General features: G+C 39.4%; 1 protein-coding gene and 1 long non-coding RNA gene across 3 annotated transcripts; both read left to right on the forward strand.

The window, feature by feature from the left end:
• The first annotated feature begins 1,909 nt into the window (after positions 1-1,909).
• LOC145436309 (uncharacterized) lies at positions 1,910-6,456 on the forward strand. Of its 2 annotated transcripts, none has more exons than XR_013914259.1 (4): positions 1,910-2,266; positions 2,659-2,778; positions 3,922-4,110; positions 4,672-6,456. It is a non-coding gene; the product is annotated as an uncharacterized LOC145436309 (long non-coding RNA). The 2 variants fall into 2 exon arrangements; XR_013914260.1 differs by having other exon boundaries at positions 2,662-2,778.
• A 5,015-nt stretch (positions 6,457-11,471) lies between these two features.
• LOC145435039 (microfibril-associated glycoprotein 4-like) lies at positions 11,472-22,081 on the forward strand. The gene is made up of 6 exons (XM_080312319.1): positions 11,472-12,309; positions 12,373-12,447; positions 12,513-12,667; positions 12,725-12,821; positions 19,164-19,260; positions 20,630-22,081. The coding sequence occupies exons 1-6, from the start codon at positions 12,003-12,005 to the stop codon at positions 20,928-20,930; spliced, it is 1,032 nt and encodes a 343-aa protein (XP_080168445.1). The 5' UTR covers positions 11,472-12,002; the 3' UTR covers positions 20,931-22,081.
• Positions 22,082-23,905: the final 1,824 nt, after the last annotated feature.

Genomic DNA, 23,905 nt, shown 5'->3' on the forward strand with positions numbered 1-23,905 from the left:
GTTATTCAACTGACAAAACCACTAAGTTTAAGGGTAATATTACAATAAAATATACATCTTTCCCTATGACGCAGAGAGGTCACCACCTTCGTTACGGTAGAGCGCGCTCGATTTCAGTTTCGAATTTGAATTTGTGGTTCGTCAGGCTCCAAGCAGAGAGTAGGGTACACTAAAAGACTTGTCAGAATGGATATATTGAAGCAGTTTCTGCTACCTGATGGCGTAAAGGATCATAACATCCATGTACTGTAAGGTATGGAAATGCGGTAAATGTTATTGAATATATGTAATGTGAGAATAGTCATAAAATGAGCTCGTTTTGACATTGCAGTATGGTCGTTTGTTTTAGATGTTTTAGTAGGCTACTGATATCCCTTATTCATATGAATGTTCTTTAGATGGTTTGTAGTATATGATCTTATTGCTGGAGGATCGAGCTTCGAATCTGATAATATACCAGGCTGTGACCAGGTACAAGGTACTGACGGAAAGCTGCTATCAAACTAACTTTTTTGATATATAGATAAAGCGATGTTCTCTTCATCCACACTGAAATAACCCTATGTAGGCGATATTGTGGTCCATTGTGAACAAGTACTGCAATGTCAGCAATTGAATGCCGGTATGACAGTCATGCAACGGTTTTGATTGTTTTTCAACTGCAACACATTTTACACTGTACTGCTTACTCAAGCGATTTTTTATACATGTCAAAATAGGTCAAAATTTTGTCAAAATTGTACTGTCAGGTCAAAAATAGCCCAAATTGTTTACAAAATCAAAATGTTTTTGGCAAACTTGCATTTCGTTTCTATCATAGATGATTGCACTGTCGGTGAACTTATCATTTTACAATTTACATCTTGTAGCCTACTTTATTGTCCTACCGTTGTAGACGGACCATCGTCTGCTCATTGTGAATCATAGACTGTAAAATGAAACAAATGCTCAACGTAGCCTACTGCACTATCCTAACTGAAGCAACACTGCGTGGGCATTGGTTCTTCTATTAGAAACCGTATGATGAAAAATTGCGATGTAGACAACTTTGTTATAATGAGAAAGAGGGCAGTGTACTCACAACTTCAGTGTAGCCGGCCAACAACTGCCGCTGGTTAACGTTCTTTCTTCATTCTTGCCAAGCTACTTGGGTTTGGACAGACACTTTCTACCCAAAAATGTAGGAAAGTATCTTTCGTTGTACTACAACAAAGTTTTAATTATTTCTACCATAATACGAGATGTAACTAATACTAGAATTCTCCACGGGTCCAGATTTCAATAAAATAAGGTTTTTTCATGTAAGAATTTGTCAGTTTTCATGCTAAAAGATTTTTTCTGGTCAAACTACTTCGGAAGAACAGACAGCTCCATCCAGAAATAAAGATAGGTACTGGTGATACAATTCTAACATTATGTGAGAAACACCTAATTTAAGTACACGGGGTCTAAATTAAGTTTTTCATCATCAAATATGTGTGAATTTGGATTTTTTTAGTCAAATTTCCCTTTTTAGGTCCAAAAAATCGCCCTAATAATACCACAGCAAAACAAACAATCTTTTCAACAAACCATGGATCACAAGGAGTAGTATTTGTTTCACCCAATCCCCAAATTTGACTTTTCTGAGTTCATATTATGATACAGTAACAGAACTAAACTCTATGTCGCAGGTAGTATGTATTGAAATTGGCACCTTTTTGAAATGCATTTGCTGTATGGAATCCTGGTAAGCATCACGGTGATTTGTAAGTGAACTGGTATATCCGTAGAGAATGAATTGGATTCTGTTGCATTCGGTTATCTTCGTGATAAAGATTTTTATGAGTATCTGCAGATAAAATTTCACCTAAATTGTTAACAATCCAGGAAGTATACTACCTGTGCCACAGTAAAATTGGTGGTAACGTCATGTGCAACTTTCCATTCCATTACTTAATTATTCTATCAATTCTCCTGTCATGCACAACTTATTGCAGAAAATTACAACTGTATCCAGTATGATATCTGCTTGATTACTGAGCAGTTCATTTGTATTGCGAATTTTCGCAACAAATATTTTCTTTTCAATAGTCTTGGATTGATCCTCAAATTCGTCCAACTGATGTCGACTCTTTAAAAAGAGCCCCCTGGGTCTACCGTGCCTGCGCTATCAGACAATGTTGACAGTGACGTGAAGAGTCGTTCGTACCGGGTTTTGTGCCAGCACAGTCATCTTATGCGATACAGACCTTTGTCTCAAGAACCCATGGATACATGTGATTATGTAAGCTTATTTATTTATTTTATATATCACCATTGATTATGTAATTAACTGGTTTTTGCAGTTCTACTTTTCTCACGAACTATCACGCAGAGTAGCTTACGGACTATTCAATATGAGCTGAAAAAGGCTTCATCTGTGTACACTGTACACTGTACAGTGTATACTGGACTGTATACACTGAACACTGAACAGATATGTAGTTGAACGTAATGAGCTCGTGTAACTTGTACTTCAACTATTGCTTACTGAACTATAATGGACTAGGTCAGTGGTTCTCAACCTGGGGGGCTGAGCACCTCTCCTGCGCTTCTGCAACCTACCTGTGTGAAATTTTTATATTTACTTCTGCATAAAATTTACAATTTTCCTGTGGTATTTATTGTATTTTCTAGGAGCAGCATTTGGATTTGACCAGTAAAAAAAAAGAGCCGCCATGGCACGCCACGAATCAGGGACTCATCAAGCCTGGGTTGCGGCTGATGGAAAGAATATGAAAATGCCCTAATGTGCAGGTAGTATGTATTGCAATGGGTACCTTTTTGAAATGGATTTGTTGTTTAAAATACTGGTAAGCATCGCCTTGTTTCGTAAGTAAACTGGTATATCCTTAGATAATGAATTTGATTCTGCTGCATTCGGTTATTTTTATGAATGTTTGCTGGTAAAATTTCACTAAAATGATTAACAATCCAGGAAAGTATGGTACTCGGGCTGGAATAAAATTGGTGGTAAGGTCACATGCAACTTTCCATTACAATAATTATTTGTTCTATGAAAGACACCCTTTTGTCACATAAAATACATCCAGTCTGATATCTGCGTAAGTAATGAATGCTGGCAACGCAGGGTTGTAACCAAGTTACAAGGCTCCGAGTCACAAGTCAATCTCATTTTTATATTTTTGACTCGAGTCAAGTCGAGTCATTTTCAATTCCCACCGAGTCAAGTCCGAGTCCAAGTCAGCGAACAGAGGATCGAGTCCGAGTCATGGTATTATGACTCGAGTCCGAGTCCAAGTCATTGTGTTGACTGCTCAGTTTCCAGTTAAAGTCTTCCTAAACCCACTTTTTTAACTCTGTTTGGTGATATTGAATGGTTCGCATTTATAATATATCAATTTTCCTCACTTTTAGCAGTTTCTGGTCGAATTTTCAAGCACCAGTACCAACAAACGAAATCCCAATAGTGTGTTGGCTTCGAAATTACAATGAAATGTCGGTCTTCGCCGTCTGAATTTCGAGTCAATGACTTGCTTCGAGTCATGCGCAATGACTCGAGTCCAAGTCGAGTCAATACACAGATTGACTCGAGTCGAGTCGAGTCATTTCCGTATTTTGAGAAAATGACTCGAGTCGAGTCATCCGACAATCGTGACTCGAGTCTGACTCGAGTCGAGTCATGACTCGAGTCATTACAACCCTGTGGCGACGTCATATTTTGTGATACGATTGTTGATGTACAACGTTCTTTCGAGTTCTCCACTAGTTGCTGACGATTACCCCTGACGAGTCTCAGCCAAAAATATTCGGGCTCATTTCAATATGCATATACTATTCAATTTTATATTGAAGTTTTGTACCTCGAAGAAGCTGTTCGAATATTGAATAGTTCCCTTGTACTGCAAATTTTTAAAGCAAGTATTTTCTTTTCAACAGTCTTAGATTGATCCTCAAATTCATCCAACTGATGTCGACTCTTCGAAAAGACCCCCTGGTTCTACCGTGCCTGTGCTAACAGACAATGTTGATAGTGACGTGAGCAGTCATCTGAACGGATTTTGTACCGGTGCAGTCATCTTTTGCGATACATACTGTTGCTTCAAGAACCCATGGAAACGTGATTATGTAAGTCTATTTATTCATTTCATATATCACCATTGATTATGTAATGTGCTGGTTTTTGCAGTCCCAATTTTCTCAAAAATTATCGATATATGCTATATGAGCTGAAAAGAGGCTTGATCTGTGTACATTGAACAGAGGTGTTGTTGAATGTGAAGAGCTGGTGTTACTTGTATTTAAACTACTGCTTACTGAACTATACTTGGCACATCAAATGGAGATCATTTCCCATGTCGTGCTAATTCCAATTAATTTCGTTAGTTGAATTTAATCAGGAATGAAGGATTTTGAAAGATTGAGAACAGGTACAATTACTGCAATGAAGGAAAAGTGTTCAACACCTTCGATAAGATGTCACAAAGTTTTTGTACTAAAGACAATCAATGTGTCCTTTGTCTGGTATATTTTCTCGTCTCAATTCAAAGCAGCCATAACATCTTGGAATCAAAGTTATATGTAAAGCCTACCGTATGTCAATTATTATAATGGAAATCCGAACCCATAGGGATAACAATTCTACTTTATTTATTGTCGGATCTTGTTTGCAATCAATTACATTTTCAGCAAAACGAGGTTGATGAAGTCAACTGTCTCCTTCTCAAAGCCAAATTGAGAGAAAAACGAATGTAATCCAAGACCCAAGCGCATGTCTTATTGAAACAGGTACCGTAATCTTTCTTTTTTGTGGACCATGCAAATTTACATAAACCTGCGACGTTCTGCTATAACTGTCATTCTTAGTTACAGTTCTGCATTCTCACTGTTGCCTGTGCGTCTGAATGTAAATGTCAATGTCAAAATGGCCGAATTGAAAAAAACGCAGACCTGGTTCAAGATATTTTTATTAGTCGTTATGCTAATTTTAGTCCTTCTCAGTGATGAGATTTTACATGTATCCGAGCGCCTTTCCTGCGCTTGTGTAACCTGCATGTGTGAAATATTTATATCTATTTCTGCATAAAATTTAGAATTTTCATTGACATATTCAAAACTTTGGAATTTAATCACAATTTCAAGAAGCGCAACTTGAAGTCGACCAGTAGAAAAGAAACAAACACCATGGCACGCCACGAATCAGAGATTGACCGAGCCTGGATTGCAGCTGATGGCAAGAATATAAAACTGCTTCAGTGAAAATGGAGTATTCAGAAACATTGTTGACGTTTTGAGCTGCTATGCATTAGATTGTCATACCCTAAAGGAGTGGTTCTCAAACAGCAGAAAGCATTTGAAGCGGCGTGAAGCCGCTGTCAACTAAAATCTTTTTCGCACATGCATGCATGGCAGCTTGCATGGCAGCTTGTAGTTATTTCACTGTGTATGGTCAGAATTTAATATTTGAATATTCTTTCATCAACAACCATTACCGTCACTGCCATCCAACTATCCGTTGGGATTTCTAGCGTTCTGGTTGCTTTTTAAAATTTTATGATACGACAATAAGGAGTGTGTGAAATTTTTTGCTATCATATGGGAGCGTGTCCAAAAATGTTTAAGAACCACTGCCCTAATGACTTCTAGATTCTATATTTTGCAGCAGACTGGTAAATAACAACAAAATCCTATCTGTAAATCTGGAAAATTTGTATGGACTCAAAGAAACGATTTCTTTGTTATTTAAACAAAAGTGATTGGCATTAAGCTGATATAAATACTTCTAATGCAAGCCCTAGGATATTTTTAGCAGGCCCAATTTCATTAAGAGTAAAGAAATACTTATGGTTGTTTATCGTGGTAGTGGTAGTGACACTGATACATTCATTGTTTGTTTGTTTGTTTACAATAAAATTAGAAATTTACAAGCCGTAATTTGATCAGTTTTTAATAAGTTGTAATGATTTGTGTTGATCATGTTTTCCGCTAACGGACGTTACCAATGAATTTGATTCCATGCCCCTGTCACGAAAGTTTAGGATAATAAATGATATTTTGTTATCACTGTCCCTAATTCCCTATGCATTCATTTTCATGATTGAGCGATTTGCATGATATTTGTAGTGAGTTCGCTCCTAATCATTTGTGATGTTCATGATTTCATCGACTCTTCCGGGAACGGTTTCAACTGCTGATCTGAATTTATGGAACCCTGTCACAGCAGCTATTGGAAATTTCAATGTTTGCACGTATTTAATCACCCAGGTTGGGTATTATAAGCGTCATTTATTCATGAATCAATAAAATCTGATTATATTTTGAGCCCTGCGTTCCGGTGACTAGTCAATCAGCCACTTGGAGACTGAACACGTTTTAGGTAAACACTTTTAATTTGAACACTTCGCAACACTTCTAGGCGTTCAGGTTTTGGATCACGTTTCGTGTTCAATTTTCCGGGTTGAGCTACACTTCAAAACTTACAGTGTAGAGTCGTCAGATTCTGTTGATCAAGAAAATGGTAAACATTGCAACTTGTCTTCAGCGCTACGAAAAGGTGACATATACGAGTATTAACGCTTATATACACCATAGCGTTGTTACAAGTGGTAAGGAACGAAGTAGTCTACTTCTATTTTTCGGAGTACTCAAGTAAGTTGTGCCTACGTATACCATATTCAATCAAGTAATTATGTTTTTAGACTACTTCTACTTGACCAGTATGTGGACTTAACTACATAGTTTTGCTCTGTGAATTTTGTAAAGTATAAAGTAGTTTGTGATCAGTTTGCATTACTTCTGATATAGTGCTAATTCTAAACCGTTCTACCTGCGATTTGGGATCCGTTATTTATATTTGATCATACCAGTATAATTCGTAACGACGGAGTAATCACAGGGACCTTACTTATATCGCGATGAGCGATGTATCGCACAACACCACTGGGAGTCACTCGAGTAGGTTATATCCGATCAAACGAATACTCGAGTATTAAAACAAAAGTGAGTTTCTACTCGAGCGCCGAGAAACCAAAACGCGTCAAAATGAGTCATCACAATGTATAGAACAGTTTTATAATAATTCACGTAATGCCAAAATCCTAATTTTCAATGACTTCTACGAGTGAAATTGAATAAAATTTCGGAGATTTTACCTATTTGTAGCGTGATTCCTCATTTTGTGTAAATCACGAATATTTACATCATTCAACTTAGGAAGTAGTTGCCTACGAATAACTGCTGAACGTTTCACACCGCTGAAAAAAAACATTTTGAAACTACTTCTCTAGGTACATTTCACACCATTCATTTTCTTCCTGAACTTGAAGTCTTTTTTACAGATTTTGGAAATTGGTACTTTCACTATTACTTGAGTAGTAACGCAGACTACTTTGACCACTGCTGAGTGTATGCTCTAGTTATGCCACTGGTTATAAGTTCTCGCCTGTTATTGATGGCCTACAAATATATGATAAGGCTGAACATAAAAATAACATCCACACCTTTTCGTCTGTGCAAATTTGAGCATAAGTTACGTTGTGCTCTAAAGCGGCGACCGTGATTTTGACTTGGAATCATAGTTCAGGTGCAAAGCACAGGTATCGTTGTATAATCACTCAATAAAGGAATGCCATGGACTAATGCGGAAAATTTACTTCTACACTGCAGTCAGGAGCGTAACTGCCGCACCGCCAACCCCGCCAACTTTTAAAAAGCATTTTGCGCACGGCGCGATTTAATTTTGCCAGTTATCTGGCTTATTGGGTACTCCTCCCTCCACAAACAAAAAATACGCATGATTTATACAAATTGGCAATTCAGCTTCGGCCATTATGGCGCCACAACGCACCAAGACATATACAGTTGTAGGCCATGTAACATGCGACTCCAAGAGGTGTGCCAGAAGGATTCGCGGCGAGAAAACTTGATCCGAAAAAGACTGCCCTTATGCTGACCGAAAACCTCGATATATATACGTAGGCCCACTGTTCTATCTAAGCTGCGCGCGTGCGCAATTGCGCAGTGCTGACACGGTCTCTTCGCACAGAAAATCTAAGTTGCGCACAATAAAGCCGACGTGAAAATCTCTTTTTTATTCAACACCTCAAAATTAACGAGAAAACTTGTGTAATGCGGCAGTCCAAAGTGATGACCTTTTTTAAGTCGTTACGCACTGTTGTCCAAGGGACCGCGCAGTGAGTTGAGTTGGAGAGTGCGCGAAGACTCATGAAAAATTAGAGAGAACATTGCATAGGCCTGAATGTTAATTGTCCATAGGTGCCTAAATGGCTAGCGCCGACTGTTCCTGTCTTGGCAATCTGATCCCCACAATCTGATCCCTTGCCTACCCGCAAGAAAAATTTAATTGCCAGTACAGAAATGCCAATTTGAAATCGTGTGCGTCTTTTGGTTTAGTACGTTTGGGCGATTTCAATATCTTTTGACATAACAGACAGAAGGTCACGAAACAACATCATGCAATGAAGTTATCATACCGCCGGAATATGTTTAATTATTATTTACGGGCCCTAAAGTTTCCAGGAGCCCTCATTCAGTTCTACCGGGAAATTACGCGAGCAGGGAGGATACAAAGCCCCTCAGAAGTTTGGTTTATCACTCCATGGGGGCCCAAGACCAATGTTTTTGGGGTGCTGGCGGAGTGCTGTTACGGTCCTGACTGCAGCCCGAGTATAATAGACGTTTGGTGTGATCATAACGAATGGAATATAAACACTAAATATAGGCTTCGCTACTGTTTTGCTGTGAACGCTATACGTGACACTCGCCTGCGGTCAACTCAAGATTCACAACAACGCACTTTGCATCTACTTCGTCAAGTTCATGCCAGTAATACGAAACTAATCCGTGGTTGTTTTATCGTGAACTCAGCGATGTCCCGACGCAGTCACGACGTAACAACGATGTTTTTAGCGAACATTAAAACCTGATACAAACACCTGATATTGGCTGTCGACAGAAATACAAACACCTGATATTGGCTGTCGACAGAAATATTTTCATACCTTCGAGTAATTCCACTGTCTCAACAACAATTTCTTACTTAAGCTATACAGATAAAAACGAGAGAAGTGTGCATATATGACGGCAAGCTGACTCCTCAACTTGTTAGAAAGCGTTTTGTCGACGAGGTAGCATCGGACATTTTCGATCATTTAGTGCTGATAGAATCAGCATTGTCAAATCCAAATTTGGGTCTCTATGGAACAGTACAACGTTAATTTGGTATAAATTATGTGTGGGATTATCTTTGGTAATATTTAGAGTTGGGATTTCGCGATCAACTCTCTGATCCTGGGATCAAAATTTGGCTGGAATTACTCCTCAATCCATAGATTTTTGGGGATTAGCAAAGTAGAAGAAAATTCACATGTAAGCAACCCGTATCAAGTTCATATATTGTAGACCTGACGCAAATACACGTGCGCATAGAGACTATCATCGTTAAAAAAAATTCGTATTTCGTAGTTAAAATATACAACAGCTCAGCGGGGTTTTCCAAAATTTACAAAATGCCGCTTGGTAAAGGCTCATTATGTAGATTATTGATAAAATCATCAATAAGCTATCCGAAAATGCATTGAAATAGGCTATTTCACGCAGAGCGTTTGAAAGGGCCTAGCCATATCGGCGACTGGCGAACCAACACCAATTCCGATTGTTTGAACCGGTGCAGATCCAAGAGAAGTTCGCCACTAGTCCGCGAAAAGCTCATATAGTTGAGACAAGTGGAGGACCGGAATTATACTAATAAAAATGGAAAACTAATCAAGTTGATAGCTTTATTCAAAACTTGTCTGTTCGTATACCTCTTCTTTCTGCAATAAAATCGACCCCTAACAAACATTACTTAACTTAATCGCTCAATCGAGATTCTATGCAAGCTGAGCTTCTCTACCGAACAATGCGGCGATGTTATTTTTCAAATAATCTGTGAGAAGGAGTAATTTGCTCATCATTTCTCCGAACGCACTAGCCAGTAATGAAAACTGTCAGACGCTGAGACGCATCGGAGGCAAGAAAAATCCGATCACTCGCGATTCGCGATGCATCACAGTAGTGCTTCAATATTAGACGGTGTAGGTAGTGGTGTCTAACCTCTGAGGGTATTCTTTCCACCACTCATATCATGTGAATATCATACGGTGCATCACTGTGGCAATGACGAGACGTACCCGTGCAATTAGCCATCGCAAATGCCGCGTCTGCACCACAATCTCAATAAGGAATGCTATTCAGATGGCGAGCCTGAGCAGGACTAAAATTTTTGACGCTTGTATCGCACACGCTTGGACCTTTCTTGATCTTTGCCATTTCAACACGGCAAGATTGCCACGCTATCGTAGCAGACCATTTGTCGATATCATATAGTTCAAAACTGAAGACGAATTGCGGAATTATGCCGATCTGGAGAAATACGCCGTGAATAATTGATCCGAGAGAGGTATAACTCGTTTGTGTGAATATTAGGACAGGATAAGCATTAGTAGTAGATGTGCTACTGGCCAGGGATAGCCAAAGATCAGAAATGTCTGCAGTCGCTATACTCGATTAATATAGCGTTACCATTTTTTTGAATCGGGAAAGAAAGACACTTTATGAAATCCTTAAAGTTAGTTGACCGAAACTGAAAACAGCCGATTTGCTTTTACTTGCTTTTCACTTTTACTCAACTCCCGATTTACCCACTTTTTACTTGCACTTATAACTAAAAAAAGGTGATAAATTTCATTCGAATCCCGAACGATTCAATAGAACGTCGGAATTACCTATTTCACGTCCTTTATGCCAATTTTCAGTTGAATCTGTCCATTATCCTAGCTTTAAAAGCTGTAAAGGAGGACTAATTTACAAAAAGGAGGACATTTAGGCGTCCTCGGAGGACATTTTCAAAAACCCGAAAAAGGAGGACAAATCATCCTAAAGGAGGACGTGTTGTAACCCTAATTATTATGAAATTAATTACCCCAAAGTGTATCATTCATTGCATTACGGATATTTTGATTTGCGAAATCTTGAGCCTTGATGTCGTGTATACATATTTCAACCTGAAATGGCGAGGTGCTGCTCTCTTTCTGTATTGAGTCTCGCGCGTGTTGTCGACGGCTCACCTCAAAATGAATTTCTCTGCAATGTGTTTTATATGATGGATATCGTGCTTTTCTGAAACTGGTCCACGAAAAAAATCAAATTTGCATACCTGTCCGCAGCGCAAATAAGGTCTTTAATTAGAGTTGCATTTAAATCAAAAATCAATTTAAAACAAACATATTTAAAACAAGTTTTACATGTTTTAATTTTATTTTTAACCACGACGTCACGAATCGACCCGACACAATAGTTTTGTGTTGGTTGCGATTTGGTTGAAATTTTCTTCTTCTGATAAAATTTACAATAAATGTCCAATTTTATCGATATCGTTACTGATAACAATGATTGTTGATACATACAAATCATATTATATTCAATATTAGTAATTTTAAGAGATGTTTGAAAGCAATTGTTTTCAAATTAAAGAAGTTGGAGTCGAAGTCGGAGTCAGGAGCATTTTTTTAAGCTCCGACTTCGACTCCAGTCACTAATTTTTTCACAACTCCGACTCGAAGGCGTCCCAAGAAGAGACTCCAACTCCACAGCCCTGCTAATAACTGTGATTGTTAGTACATACAAATCATATCCTATTTATTATTGGCAATTATAAGAGAACTTTGAAATCACTTGTTTCCATATTAAAGAAGTGGGAGTCGGAGTCAGAAGCATTTTCACAGATTCCCGCCTGGACTCCAGCCATTATTTTTTTCGACTACGACTCCGAGTCCGAGTCCAACTCCAAGGTGTGCTGAAAAGAGACTCCGACTCCATTAAGAGAAAAATGAGCGAAACTCCGACTCCGAATCTACAGCCCTGCTTATAACAGGAGCATATATCCTGGTATCTCAATAAGACGTTACATATCTATTACTCAACTTCTAACTTCTGCAGTTTTGAATGGTTTGTAACATTAGATGGAATTCCTTATTTCCTTGCTGCTGTTTTTAATTGCGTTGAACGCATCGCCAACGTGGGCCACAAATGTACGAACCTCTCATTTCAAAGGAATTGTCTGCAACCAGTGCCAGCAATGGTGCGAGAATACGGATTTGGTCACGACTGGGCGTATGAGGCCGGGCAAGTCCGGCCCGCAAGGCCCGGTCGGTAGACCCGGTGGCATCGGACCCCCTGGTAGAGTTGGCCCAGTTGGGCCTGCAGGCCCAAAAGGGGAAACTAACATGACTCTGATCGAGCAAATCATAGATAGAAAAATCAAGGAAGGTGAGAATTCCATCACTGTCATTCGCCTAGTGATGTTTATAAAACGAATTCTATGATTTCTAGCTCTTCAAATGTGTAACGTGAGTAGTCGTAATGGCGACAAATTGGATTCAGCATCATCACGCAATGACTCTGGTGGTGACGTCTATTCCTATATTCCTGCAGTCGGATTCAATGGCTTATTCATATCCTTTAATCTCTAGCTGTTGAAATAATCACCAGGCGTAGCTGTGATGGAGCCAAAATGGAATCAGCATTACAACGCATTGACTCTGGCGGTGTCTTACAATTGCTCATTCCCGAGGTCGGAGCCAGGAATGTGTTCTGTGACGTAACTGACGATGGTGGAAACTGGACCGTAAGTCGAATGCGCGATATTTTCGAAAAACGAGATTCATTTGCGGTTCCATAAAAGGTTCTCCAGCGAAGAATTAATGGAGACGTAGATTTTTACAGAGGTTGGGATGATTACGTGAATGGATTTGGCGATTTACAAGGAGATCATTGGTTGGGTATGACTTGGTATACATAACTTTTCTGGCTGGTTCTATCGCACGAATTGCTCCCAGCCATGCACATCCCGTGAAGCATGGATGAGAAGCGCGGAAATATTTTTGTGATTTGAACCACGACTCTTAATCATAACGAACAATCGATCGGAACTGAAATCCTTATACCTAATAGGCGTGATTCAATATCATAAATATTGTTACTGAACACACGTCGTATAGTAGTCTGGTTACATGACGGCTCGTGGCAAAGATTGGGTGGTGAGGCAAGAGCCTACAATTTTGCGTTTTCGTCATATTGACGTCATGATGACGTACTAGGATGAACATGTCACGATACCGTATTCAAGCGAGTTTTTTTAGCTAAGACTTTAGCCGGGGCCGCGCTTAAACCGTTTCCCAGAGTCGAAATACTCGGGCCAAAAATCACGTGAAATCCATTGTGCTCCCGACTCTCTGCCAAATATAAATAATGGCTGTTATATATCCTGAAAACCAAATTTTGTCAATCGATATGCCGTATCAGATGCTGCACATCATTTCGCCTCTCAGTGATAGGGGAGATGTGGTACCGATGGATCACTGGGACCGAAAATACTTTGAAAATTCTCTATGATAATTCCATGATTACACTCCGTGAATTTGTCTACAATTGCATGCTGGCAAAATATTTCCTCACATACAAAAAAATTCGACGAGCGCGAGCTATGGGGTCTCTCGCCGATGTTTTTTTTTGTTTTGGGGGGTGCAAACTAAATTTAGATCGACATATACATTTTTCTTTGTAACCTTCAACACGAACAAACCAGCAATCATTTTTATTGTGAAGTGTACGGCTTGTATCAGGCTACATAATGGCACCTACTTTTTTTCAGTACCTTCCTTGAGTGGAATTTTTTTCGATTCATGTGTAAAATTCGTAGGGTGAGGACCAATGATACAATAGCCAAATCAAGGAAAATAATCAAGCATACTAATCATGAAACAAATGAAACATGCCTACGTACAGAAAATCTTTATGTAATAATTGCATATGATGTTTTATCGCTATAACGAGGTATTTGGAAGTCACACTGTCGATCTTCGGGCAATATGTATGTACCCTCAAATTTATAAGTTCGAGCCTAAATCCAAACGTGATTTTACGACAACATTTGAGTTATTATTTATTATATTTTTTGACATTTGCGACCAAACATTCTTCTTTGGTTTGCCGTAGCTTAGATTATAATACTGAGCAAGAAAAGTTGTCACATCTGACTTTTTTAGGGTATGTGTGTCATAGGTCCCCGGGTCGTGTGCCATTGGACCCACCGGGTGGGGACCGATGATACGTTCGAGCAACAAATTTTGAACGTTCATAAATATTTTTTGAAAAGACGGATATTCATGTATATGTGCGCGATAGGTAGAGCTTGTATCAAAGTGCTGAGCCAGCAAAAGATCTGCTGTTTTCGGCTGAACATTTTGGGGACAGCGATCATTTTCCAATTTTTGATCCATCGGTACCACATCTCCCCCTACGGATCGAATGATCCCCGATCGGTGACGCAACCTGAATCCGTCAAAGCATCTTCTGATGGGGAAGTTCTGGACTTCTGGAAGTGTGTTGCTGCTAGTACACCATGTCAGGGGTGTGCCTCGGGTATGCTCGTCTGAGGTGTTTTCGTACTGTGTTGGCACCAGAGGTGGTCAGTAACGAATTACTTCTACTTTTTGGAAGTACTCAAGTAGTTTTCGTCTACTTCTGATACTTACTCGAGTAGATCTGATTTTTCTCTACTTCTCCTTCTACTTCATAATATTTTGTGACATACTTACTTACTTTTCTCTATTTTCAGTTTGTAAAGTAGAAGTAGTTGAATCTCCCAATACGAAAGATAGCCAGAGGAATTTCATGGCTGTTTTCACGGAGTACCAACATTTAATACCCATAAAAGTCAAGTAAAGCCCAGGAATTTTGTTGCGCCTCGCGCACAGTAGTTATGGAGTGTCAAATATGTTTTAACGAAAGTATCAGTGAATATAATTTAGGCAATGGATTGTTTGGTTCCGTTCACACAGCATTGTGCCCATATCAAATATTTCATCACGGTAAATAAACATAACGTTTGAAACTATCGTTTCACAATCTAGCAATTACCTAACATTTCGTAATCTAGCAGCCCATGACGTGTCCTGCTAATCTGGAAAATCCAGCTTTTTTGAACGTTACACCTGTTTTATCATTCTCCTTTGAAGGTTTACTGACAAAAGACATGAAATATATTTTTCGCTTTTTAGAAGTGGCATTTGTACTTCACTTTCAATTCCGAGTATCATACTATGAGTTCTAATTACTTTCAGTTCTTTTGTCTGCAGAACATACATGTTCAAGCATTAAAACAAGTGTAGTAATGCCTCTATTTTCCGAAAATAAAGGTATACATTAAATATAACTTTTACGATCCACAATATTTGTTATCAAGATATATTAATCTCGCAAAGTGTCGGAAATGTACAACTTATCCTTATTGCTCTTCGCCTTAACTTGGAGCATTTTAATATGGGGTAGGGTTCCATGCCAATGATATTCTCTAAAAATGGGACTTATATAAAGTAAGTATCGCATTTTCATATCAATACTATATTTCGCATCCCATGATGCGAAAAAATGCTTATTCTGTCGAAAATTGTTACCTCCTGGGATGCATCAATACCAATAAATTTCTCTGCACCTTCCGTATAGCTCAATTTGCAGATTGTGACAGTCTATGCGAACGAATTAAGACAGTTTTTAAAACTAATTGAGTAAGTAATTAAGCAGATTTAAAGTCAGTCAATTCTACTTCTACTTCAAGTAGTTTTAGGTTGCTTATGGAAGAAAAACTTCTACTCGTACTTTGGTTAATTTTTACACCGCTACTTCTACTTTTACTTGAGTAGCTTTATTGACTACTTTGACCACCTCTGGTTGGCACTCGGTCATCATGTCTGAGGTATGCTCGGATTGCGTTGACACTATAGGACAGTGGTTCCCAACCGGGGGAAATTCCCTCCTTGGGGGGAATTTTGAAATTTTTAGGGGGGAATCTGGCTTCATTTTTTTAGGTGGAATCTGGCTTTGGCATTGTATCGGGTTTAAAGGTTTTTAGATTTTTATGGTATAGAACTGTTAATTGGAAATTAGTTCTTTTCAATTGTATGTTTCTTTGGCGGATTTCAAGCTAGGTGTATGTTTAAATGCCTTCCGTAGATATTACACCCCTTGATAAAGTGGGGCTCACGAGACGATTTCGTTGGGTTCGCGACAGCCTCTCGACCAAATTGCTGCTAAGCGCAGGAAAACGTCAAGCCTAATTCAGCACAAGGCCGCTAGTGAAATTGTTTAACTTTTTTTGTCAACATATGAGCTAACGTGAAAAACATACCAAAATCCATAGCAAGCGGACTTGGTGATTTATTTTTCGTCAGCGGCTACCTGACCGGTAAAAAACATGTCAAATTTGACTGTACTTTACAAAAGTTTAGTGCGGTTCGCATTCGCCATAGTTCGGACATACCTCAATATGTTTTGCCATTAATTGCTCAGTCAAGAAATGGTTGCGCGTTAAAAGCACATGTTTTAGTCACAAGCAACTTTTTCATAGGGGGGGGGGGATTTTAGCTCCTATATCGGCCAAGGGGGGCACGAGACGAAAAAGGTTGGGAACCACTGCTATAGGACATCATGTCTAGCGTATTTCTGGGGTATGTTCGGACTGTGTTGACACTTGGAGATCATGTCTGGGGTGTGCTTGGACTGCGTTGCTACGCGGACATCATTTCTGGCACATGTATGAGGTAATTTCGGATTTCGTCGGCACTTGGACATCATGTCCGGGTATGTCTGGGGTATGTTCGAACTGTATTGACGCTCGGATATCATGTCTGGGGTATGCCTGGGTTATTTTCGTACTGCGTTGCTACTCGGACTTCATGTCTGCCGTATGTTTGGGGTATGCTCGGACTGTGCTGCCACTAGGACATCATGCAAAGGTTCGCTCGAACTGCGCTGACACTCGAACATATGGTCGGGCGTACGTTCGGACGGTGTTACTACTGCCGACAACTCCTTTAACCACCTCGCGAGGTGGATCAGATGTCACCGATAATGGCCTGATCGTGAAACGTTGATGATCCATATGATCTGCGATCAAGCATCGATCACGATCTATGCAACCGGCCAAGTTTCAAGACTAATAATAGTGCGAAACACCGTCGAAATCGATATACACCAGTGGTTTTCAAACTCGGGGGCGCGCCTACCTTGGGGACCGTGGCAGCATCTGAAGGGGGCACGAAGCCGTCGGTACCTGAAAAATTACCTCCAGTTCATGGTTATTGCTCTGTCTATTGTGCGTATTTCATATTTTAGAATTCTTTCGTCTACAGATATAACCTTTAATGCCATCAAACTATCCACTGGGATTGCTGGCATTCTGATTGCTCTCTTCGATACATTGTAATATCACGATAATGGGGGCACGAAATTTTTCACAATCATAAAGGGCGGCGTGTCTAAAAAAGTTTGAAAACCACTGATATACATCAACAACTAAGCGCATGGTATTGTAACAGAGAAGGGCAGATGTGGTACCGATGGATCAATAATTGGAAAATGATCGCTGGCCCCAAAATGTTCAGCCGAAAACAGCAGATCTTTTGCTGGCTCAGCACTTTGTTACAAACTCTACCTATCGCGCACATATACATGAATATCCGTCTATTCAAAAAATATTTATGTACGTTCAAAATCTGTTGCTCGAACGTGTCATCATTCCCCACCCGGTGGGTCCAATGGCACACGACCCGGGAACCTATGACACATATACCCTAAAAAACTCAGATGTGACAACTTTTCTTGCTCAGTATTATAATCTAAGCTACAGCAAGCCAAAGAAAAATATTTTGTCGCAACCGTCAAAAAAAAGAATAAATATTAACTCAAATGTTGTCATAAAATCACGTTTCGATTTAGGCTCGGACTTATAAACTTGAGGGTACATACATTTTGCCCGAAGATCGACAGTGTGACTTCCAAATACCTCGTTATAGCGATAAAACATCATATGCAATTATTACATAAAGATTTTATGTACGTGGGCATGTTTCATTTGTTTCATGATTAGTATGCTTGATTATTTTTCTTGATTTGGCTATTATATCATCGGTCCCCACCCTACGAATTTTATACATAAATCGAAAAAAATTCCACTCAAGGAAAGTACTGAATAAAATAATAGGTGTCATTATATAGCCTGATACAAGCCCTACATTTCCCAATAAAAATGATTGCTGGTTTGTTCGTGTTGAAGGTTACAGAGAAAAATGTATATGTCGATCTAAATTCAGTTTATACCCCCAAAACAAAAAACATCTGTGAGAGACCCCATAGCTCGCGCACGTCGAGTTTTTTTTTTGGATGCGAGGAAAGATTTTGCCAGCATGCAATTGTATACAAGTTCACGGAGTGTAATCATGGAATAATCATAGAGAATTTTCAAAGTATTTTCGGTCCCAGTGATCCATCGGTACCACATCTCCCCTACAGATACAGATACCATTGCTACATCATATTGGGACGACAAGCCGCATTGTTGTCCCACCTGTACACGAATTTGGCCGCGTAAGATGAATAGATGTGGCTAGATAGCGCAGTGGTTTAATCCGCGGCTGCAACACTAATGGGTGCGGGTTTGAGTCCGACCGAGGTCGGCTTCCGAATTCCGATACCTAAGTGTTGGAGGTTTACCTAGGCTCCTCATCGCCACCTCATCCGCGTCAGCGGTGTCTTACAAAAGCCTAGAGGTGGGCCGTCCTATAAGTCGGCAGTTACTAAAAATAAGAAGAATATCGGCCTGGTGTAAATGACCATAGTAGTCGACAAACACCATGAATACCCCAAAACAAACAAAGATGAATATATAGAGTAAACCACGTCTCGTTATTGTGAGCGGCTCTGAGAGAATAGATACGTAAAAGCTTGTTCTAAGCGCTTACGGGGCACGGGCAATTTATGCCCCGGTTATGCGTTTACAAGCGACAACGTAGAAGATAATACGATGTTTGCCTTAATTTCGATTTATATTGATTCCTGTACGTTATAACACGGAGCTTTGGGTGGGCCAATGCCCCAGATGCCATATAGGACGAGTCACCACTGGCCATATCCATTGTTCGTGATCGGGCAGGTCAATGGTAAAGTGCATTGACAGTGAGCGCGAGCACTATTGAAATATTGCTTCACCATATATTCGTTGCGTTCACGTCCAGAATTGCTGCACTTATTAGTTTTTGATGAACTAACAATCTACTTTTCTTCAGGCCTAGAATCAATGCATCAAATGACAAAGGATGGGCATATGGAGATGAAAATCAAAATGATCAGGAAAAATGGGGTTCATTGGGTAGCTAAATACAGGTGAATATGAATTGTAAGAGCATTGATATTTCGGCGCAAGTCATAGATCAGTGGTCGGCAGCCGCTGATGGGCCGCGATGTCGTAGACGTCCGGTTTCGATTTATAATGACAAAGATTACTGATAAAGAGTCTATCAAATTCAAGTTCATCTCTAATGAAAACGTGTTTTACCGGCAATGGCGTAGGCAGGGAGAAGTTTTGTATGTACAAACACGCCCCTTCCATGATGTAATGCCCCTCCTTTTCGAATACAAATTTCTAGCCCTAATATTTCTAAGCCTAATTGTTCATTAGATGTACGCTGAGTGTTTCCAGCGAATAATGCGACGATGCTATTTTTGTCTGTTATTTGCTTATCGTCCACCCAAACGTACAATCACACGAAGGGGGTGAGAGATATTACATAGTCAACTGAGAAATACTTCTAGGATGCAGCCTCTCAGCCGGACTACGATTGTATCACACACTAGACCAGCTCAGGATGCTCTGATTTGCTCAGCTATCATAAGAACAAGTCCCATTTTGTGAAATACATAGTGATTGCATGCTTAACCAATACTGACTAACCAAGACTGAGAACATGATTGTTACTAACAACCAACTATTATGAATTGAATGATGGATCAATGTGACGTTGCCATTAACTGGTAATTCAACAAAGGAGCTTGAAAAACAAGATGCAGGATTAGCGGGAAGTCTAAAAAGCTTAAATGAAATTTTTAAACGACATTTGAGGCAAATAAATGTCAGAAACAAGTTTGACTAAGGGGTATGGTATAGGAAATATCCAATAATCAGCTCAACAAAATTTTTGTTACATGTTGCTATCTAAAGCAGATATGATAATTTTCAAAATATTCAAAATATTCAAAATTCATGACGCCAAACGAAATTAATTCTGATCATCGGTAATCCGTTATGTGCCGAAAGTGGTGCTATTCATTCGCACGAATATTAAAAGACCGCTTCACGATAAGAAATCAAATGGCTCACAGACTTTTTCACAACTTTTTCGTATGACTTGGCTTGACTCAACGAATCAGAAATGCGGATTGACTCGTGACTCTCAGGTACTCGATTTCGCCTTACTCGTGACTCGGAGCAAAATTTACCGCCCGCTATTGTTATATCGAAAATAAATCCACCACATCTCAGTCATCGGAGCTTAGAGCCAGGGATATATAGTTCTATGTAGGCTTATCCCTGCTTACAGCTTGCGTTGTCGTAAACTAGTGGCAAAGTATTCTAAGACCAATAAACTGCGATGTAAGACGACCTGAAAATTAGTGATTGCGGAAATTCTCAAAAAATTCAATGAACTCATTCCCTTCGGCTTACCTTAGTTACGCGACGCTTCTTACCATCCAGTTCCTTCCGTATCGGCCCCGGATCCGGCAACTACATACTACACGTATCCGGATTCTCCGGGAATGCGACCGACGGTATCTCATACAGCAACAATCGTCAATTCACAACGAAAGACGCGGATCACGATGATCGGTCGATAGGGAATTGCGCTTCTTACGAAGGTTCAGGCTGGTGGCATGGCAACTGCGCCCTCGCCGGCTTGAACGGGGACTTCAACAAAACAGACAGGGAGGGAATTTGGTGGGGTAGTTACTCCAACCTCCTGCGATTCACGGAGATGAAGATCAGGAGGAGAGCCTGAAAATGACATGAAATGCGTGAGATGGACTTTGACCGATAAATATTTGTGACGCCACACTTGGAAAGGAACATTCCTCTAGTGTTGAGCGTGACGTCACGTCGTCGCCTGGATGATTTGCTTGGACTTCATAGCGCCCCCTCGCGGTCTCAAAAAAGAGCTCCTCTTAACCCTTAAAAAAGGACGCATGGCGACCTAGGGATGGAAACGGGATTGTTGTGGCCGGTCCCCATATTTACCTGTGGATATATCACTCTATTGATATGCGTTGCATACTGTACCCTTCACTGCATCGACAGCACCAATGGTAGTTGAGTGAATAACCAAGATGGACAAATATGCCCGTTTGTTTGTCTCTATTTTACATTGGATCTCCAACCCTTCCGTCGTCTATGCAACCGATTGAATATACAAAATCGAATTTATTGGCCTCGCGATGCAATAACGAAGTCTTAGAGGGTATGATGATGTTGTCTATGGGTCATATCGAGGTGTGCATAAACACCCAACATTTGTACACCGACACATTGTATGTAATGTCATACATCACATTTACGTGAATACTTGGTAGGGGTGAACAATCGTAAAGTATATTCGATATGTATTGTCATTTTTCACGAAAAAAAAATATCAAGGGTTGTGAATCTACATGTTCAATTGCATTTGGTCATTGGTTCTGCTTTATCGCTTTGTGTTGAATATCCGGATCCGGTTATGAACTGACCTGTATTGGGTTTGTAATTCCATACTGAATGGTGCGATATGCATTGACCAAACCGATTACCGCTACATATCCCTGTACCTATATTCTGTATAGTGTGAGCAAGGAAGTTAATCACAAGTAACCTGGGATCGTTAGCACGATGGGGAGCACGCATTCAGCCGTTTTCCGAAGATTGTTATCCGTGTGCTAACCAGTTACCAAAGTCGAGAGGATTACAACTTTACACATATTGATTCTGGAAAATCCAAATCACGAACCCGGACACCACGGAAATATCAAAACAGCGCATTGTATTTGTGTGTGGCTAACCGATGATTTTGATGGGATGCACCATAACAAGTGAATATGCGATGACACAAATGTATCGGAGTCGTTGTTGGTGTATATTTTGTCACTGTCTGTTGTAACAATATACAAAAATATCAATTTTTCGGGTGTGGTTGTCAGTTTTCAAAACGAAAATGGTTTGTTACTCAGTGAAAAAAAAATATTTCCAAGTGAAAACGGTTTGTTACTCAGGGAAAAAATATATTTCCAAGTGAAAATGGTTTGTTACTCAGGGAAAAATATATTTCCAAGTGAAAAGGGCTTGTTACTCAGGGAAAAATATATTTCCAAGTGAAAAAGGTTTGTTACTCTGGGTAAACGCCAGATACCCAAAGGAAAATGATATTTTTACTCAGGTAAACGACGAACCACCAAGTGGAAAGGGTTTGTTACTCATACAAAAAATAGATTTCCAAATGAAATGGTTTTGTTACCCTAGGAAAACATTAGCTCACCAAGTGAAAATGTATTGTTACTCTGGGTAAACGCCAGATCTCCAACGGAAAATGATATTTATACTCAGGTAAACGCTGAATTTCCAAGTGAAAATGTATTGTTACCCGGGGAAAATATAGATTTCCAAATGAAAATGATATTTTTTACTCGGTAAGCGTCATGTAGCCAAGGGAAAATGTATTTTTACTCGGGTAAGCGGCATGTAGCCAAAGGAAAATGTATTGTTACTCGGGTAAGTGTCGTGGTTTCAGTGTCTCCAGTGTCGTTGGTATTGTTAAACGTTGTCGCGGTAGCCGTTGGTATACTATTATGAGAGTGGAAAGGATTTGCACGCCTGTGCAGAGTATTGCGATAGTGAACATATTTTTTACGTGACGAAACAAGATCGTTGTTCGAATGTGAATGCAAGAGGAGAGTATAAAGTTAGACCATGCTGTATGCTTCGATTAAAACCACAATACCGCATGTAAATCTATTCGCACAACTCGATGACATTGATATAGTGTTACTAAAAGTAATTATTTAGAGTAGTGACAGTTTGTGACCAACGAATGCAAATTGATCATGATATTACAATATACGCTTTCGTCAAAATAACGACTTGGCACAGGGAAAACACTTTCACGTTTTTCAATAACTCGATTCTCGAATATTGTTGCTTGTGTGATTTACAGCTGGTGCACAAAGGTTAGCGACGTTATTAATATAGCACCACCATGTAGTTGTTTTGATGTATGGAAAATCATCCGATCACTTGTCACTTCTCGTTAGTAAAGTAAATTGTTTTGTGTGTTAGATTTGTGGAACGTAAGTCGAATATTTACTCTTTTATGGAAGTAACTAGATTACGGTCATGACATTGATAGGTCTATCAAACAGGGACCACGGTTTTGTTTTTGAAAGACATCAATATATCGATATAATATTTTCTAAAAGTCAAACTCGGGCGGATATCATGAATGTGTAGGACTCACGATATACATTGTGCACATACAACTTTCAAGATCTTCTTGGAGGTAGAAAACTTCAATATATAATTGGATAGTATATTCATACAACTATGTTACAAGAACTATATGATATTTATGTAAGTACTATAGTTGTGTGTTGGATTATTTGAATATTTAGATGCGTGACCATTCGTGTAAAAAACGGTATCAAAACATTTTGTAGAGTCTGACCCACCATTCCTCAGTTTAATATAGTATGGGAATATCAAGTAGAGTATTTTGTGTGATGTAAATATCTTTCATATTGTGATCTGAAAAAGTCGCGGGGGTATCAGTCGTATCATACAAAGTAACTAGTTGACACAAACAAAATATTGAATGAAGACTCGTCTGTTGTTTTCATAAGTCAAGACAGTAAAAATTGTTTTTTGTTAAACTAAATTATTTTTCGCTACACTAGCATAGCTTGTATCTAAAAAAAAAACGATACACACCGACGACGTGATGTTGGTCAATATCGT

This window comes from Botryllus schlosseri, chromosome 3 (genome assembly GCF_051294905.1).
Source record: "Botryllus schlosseri isolate E-star chromosome 3, Bs_hap1, whole genome shotgun sequence".
In the NCBI taxonomy this organism is placed as follows: Eukaryota; Metazoa; Chordata; class Ascidiacea; order Stolidobranchia; family Styelidae; genus Botryllus; species Botryllus schlosseri.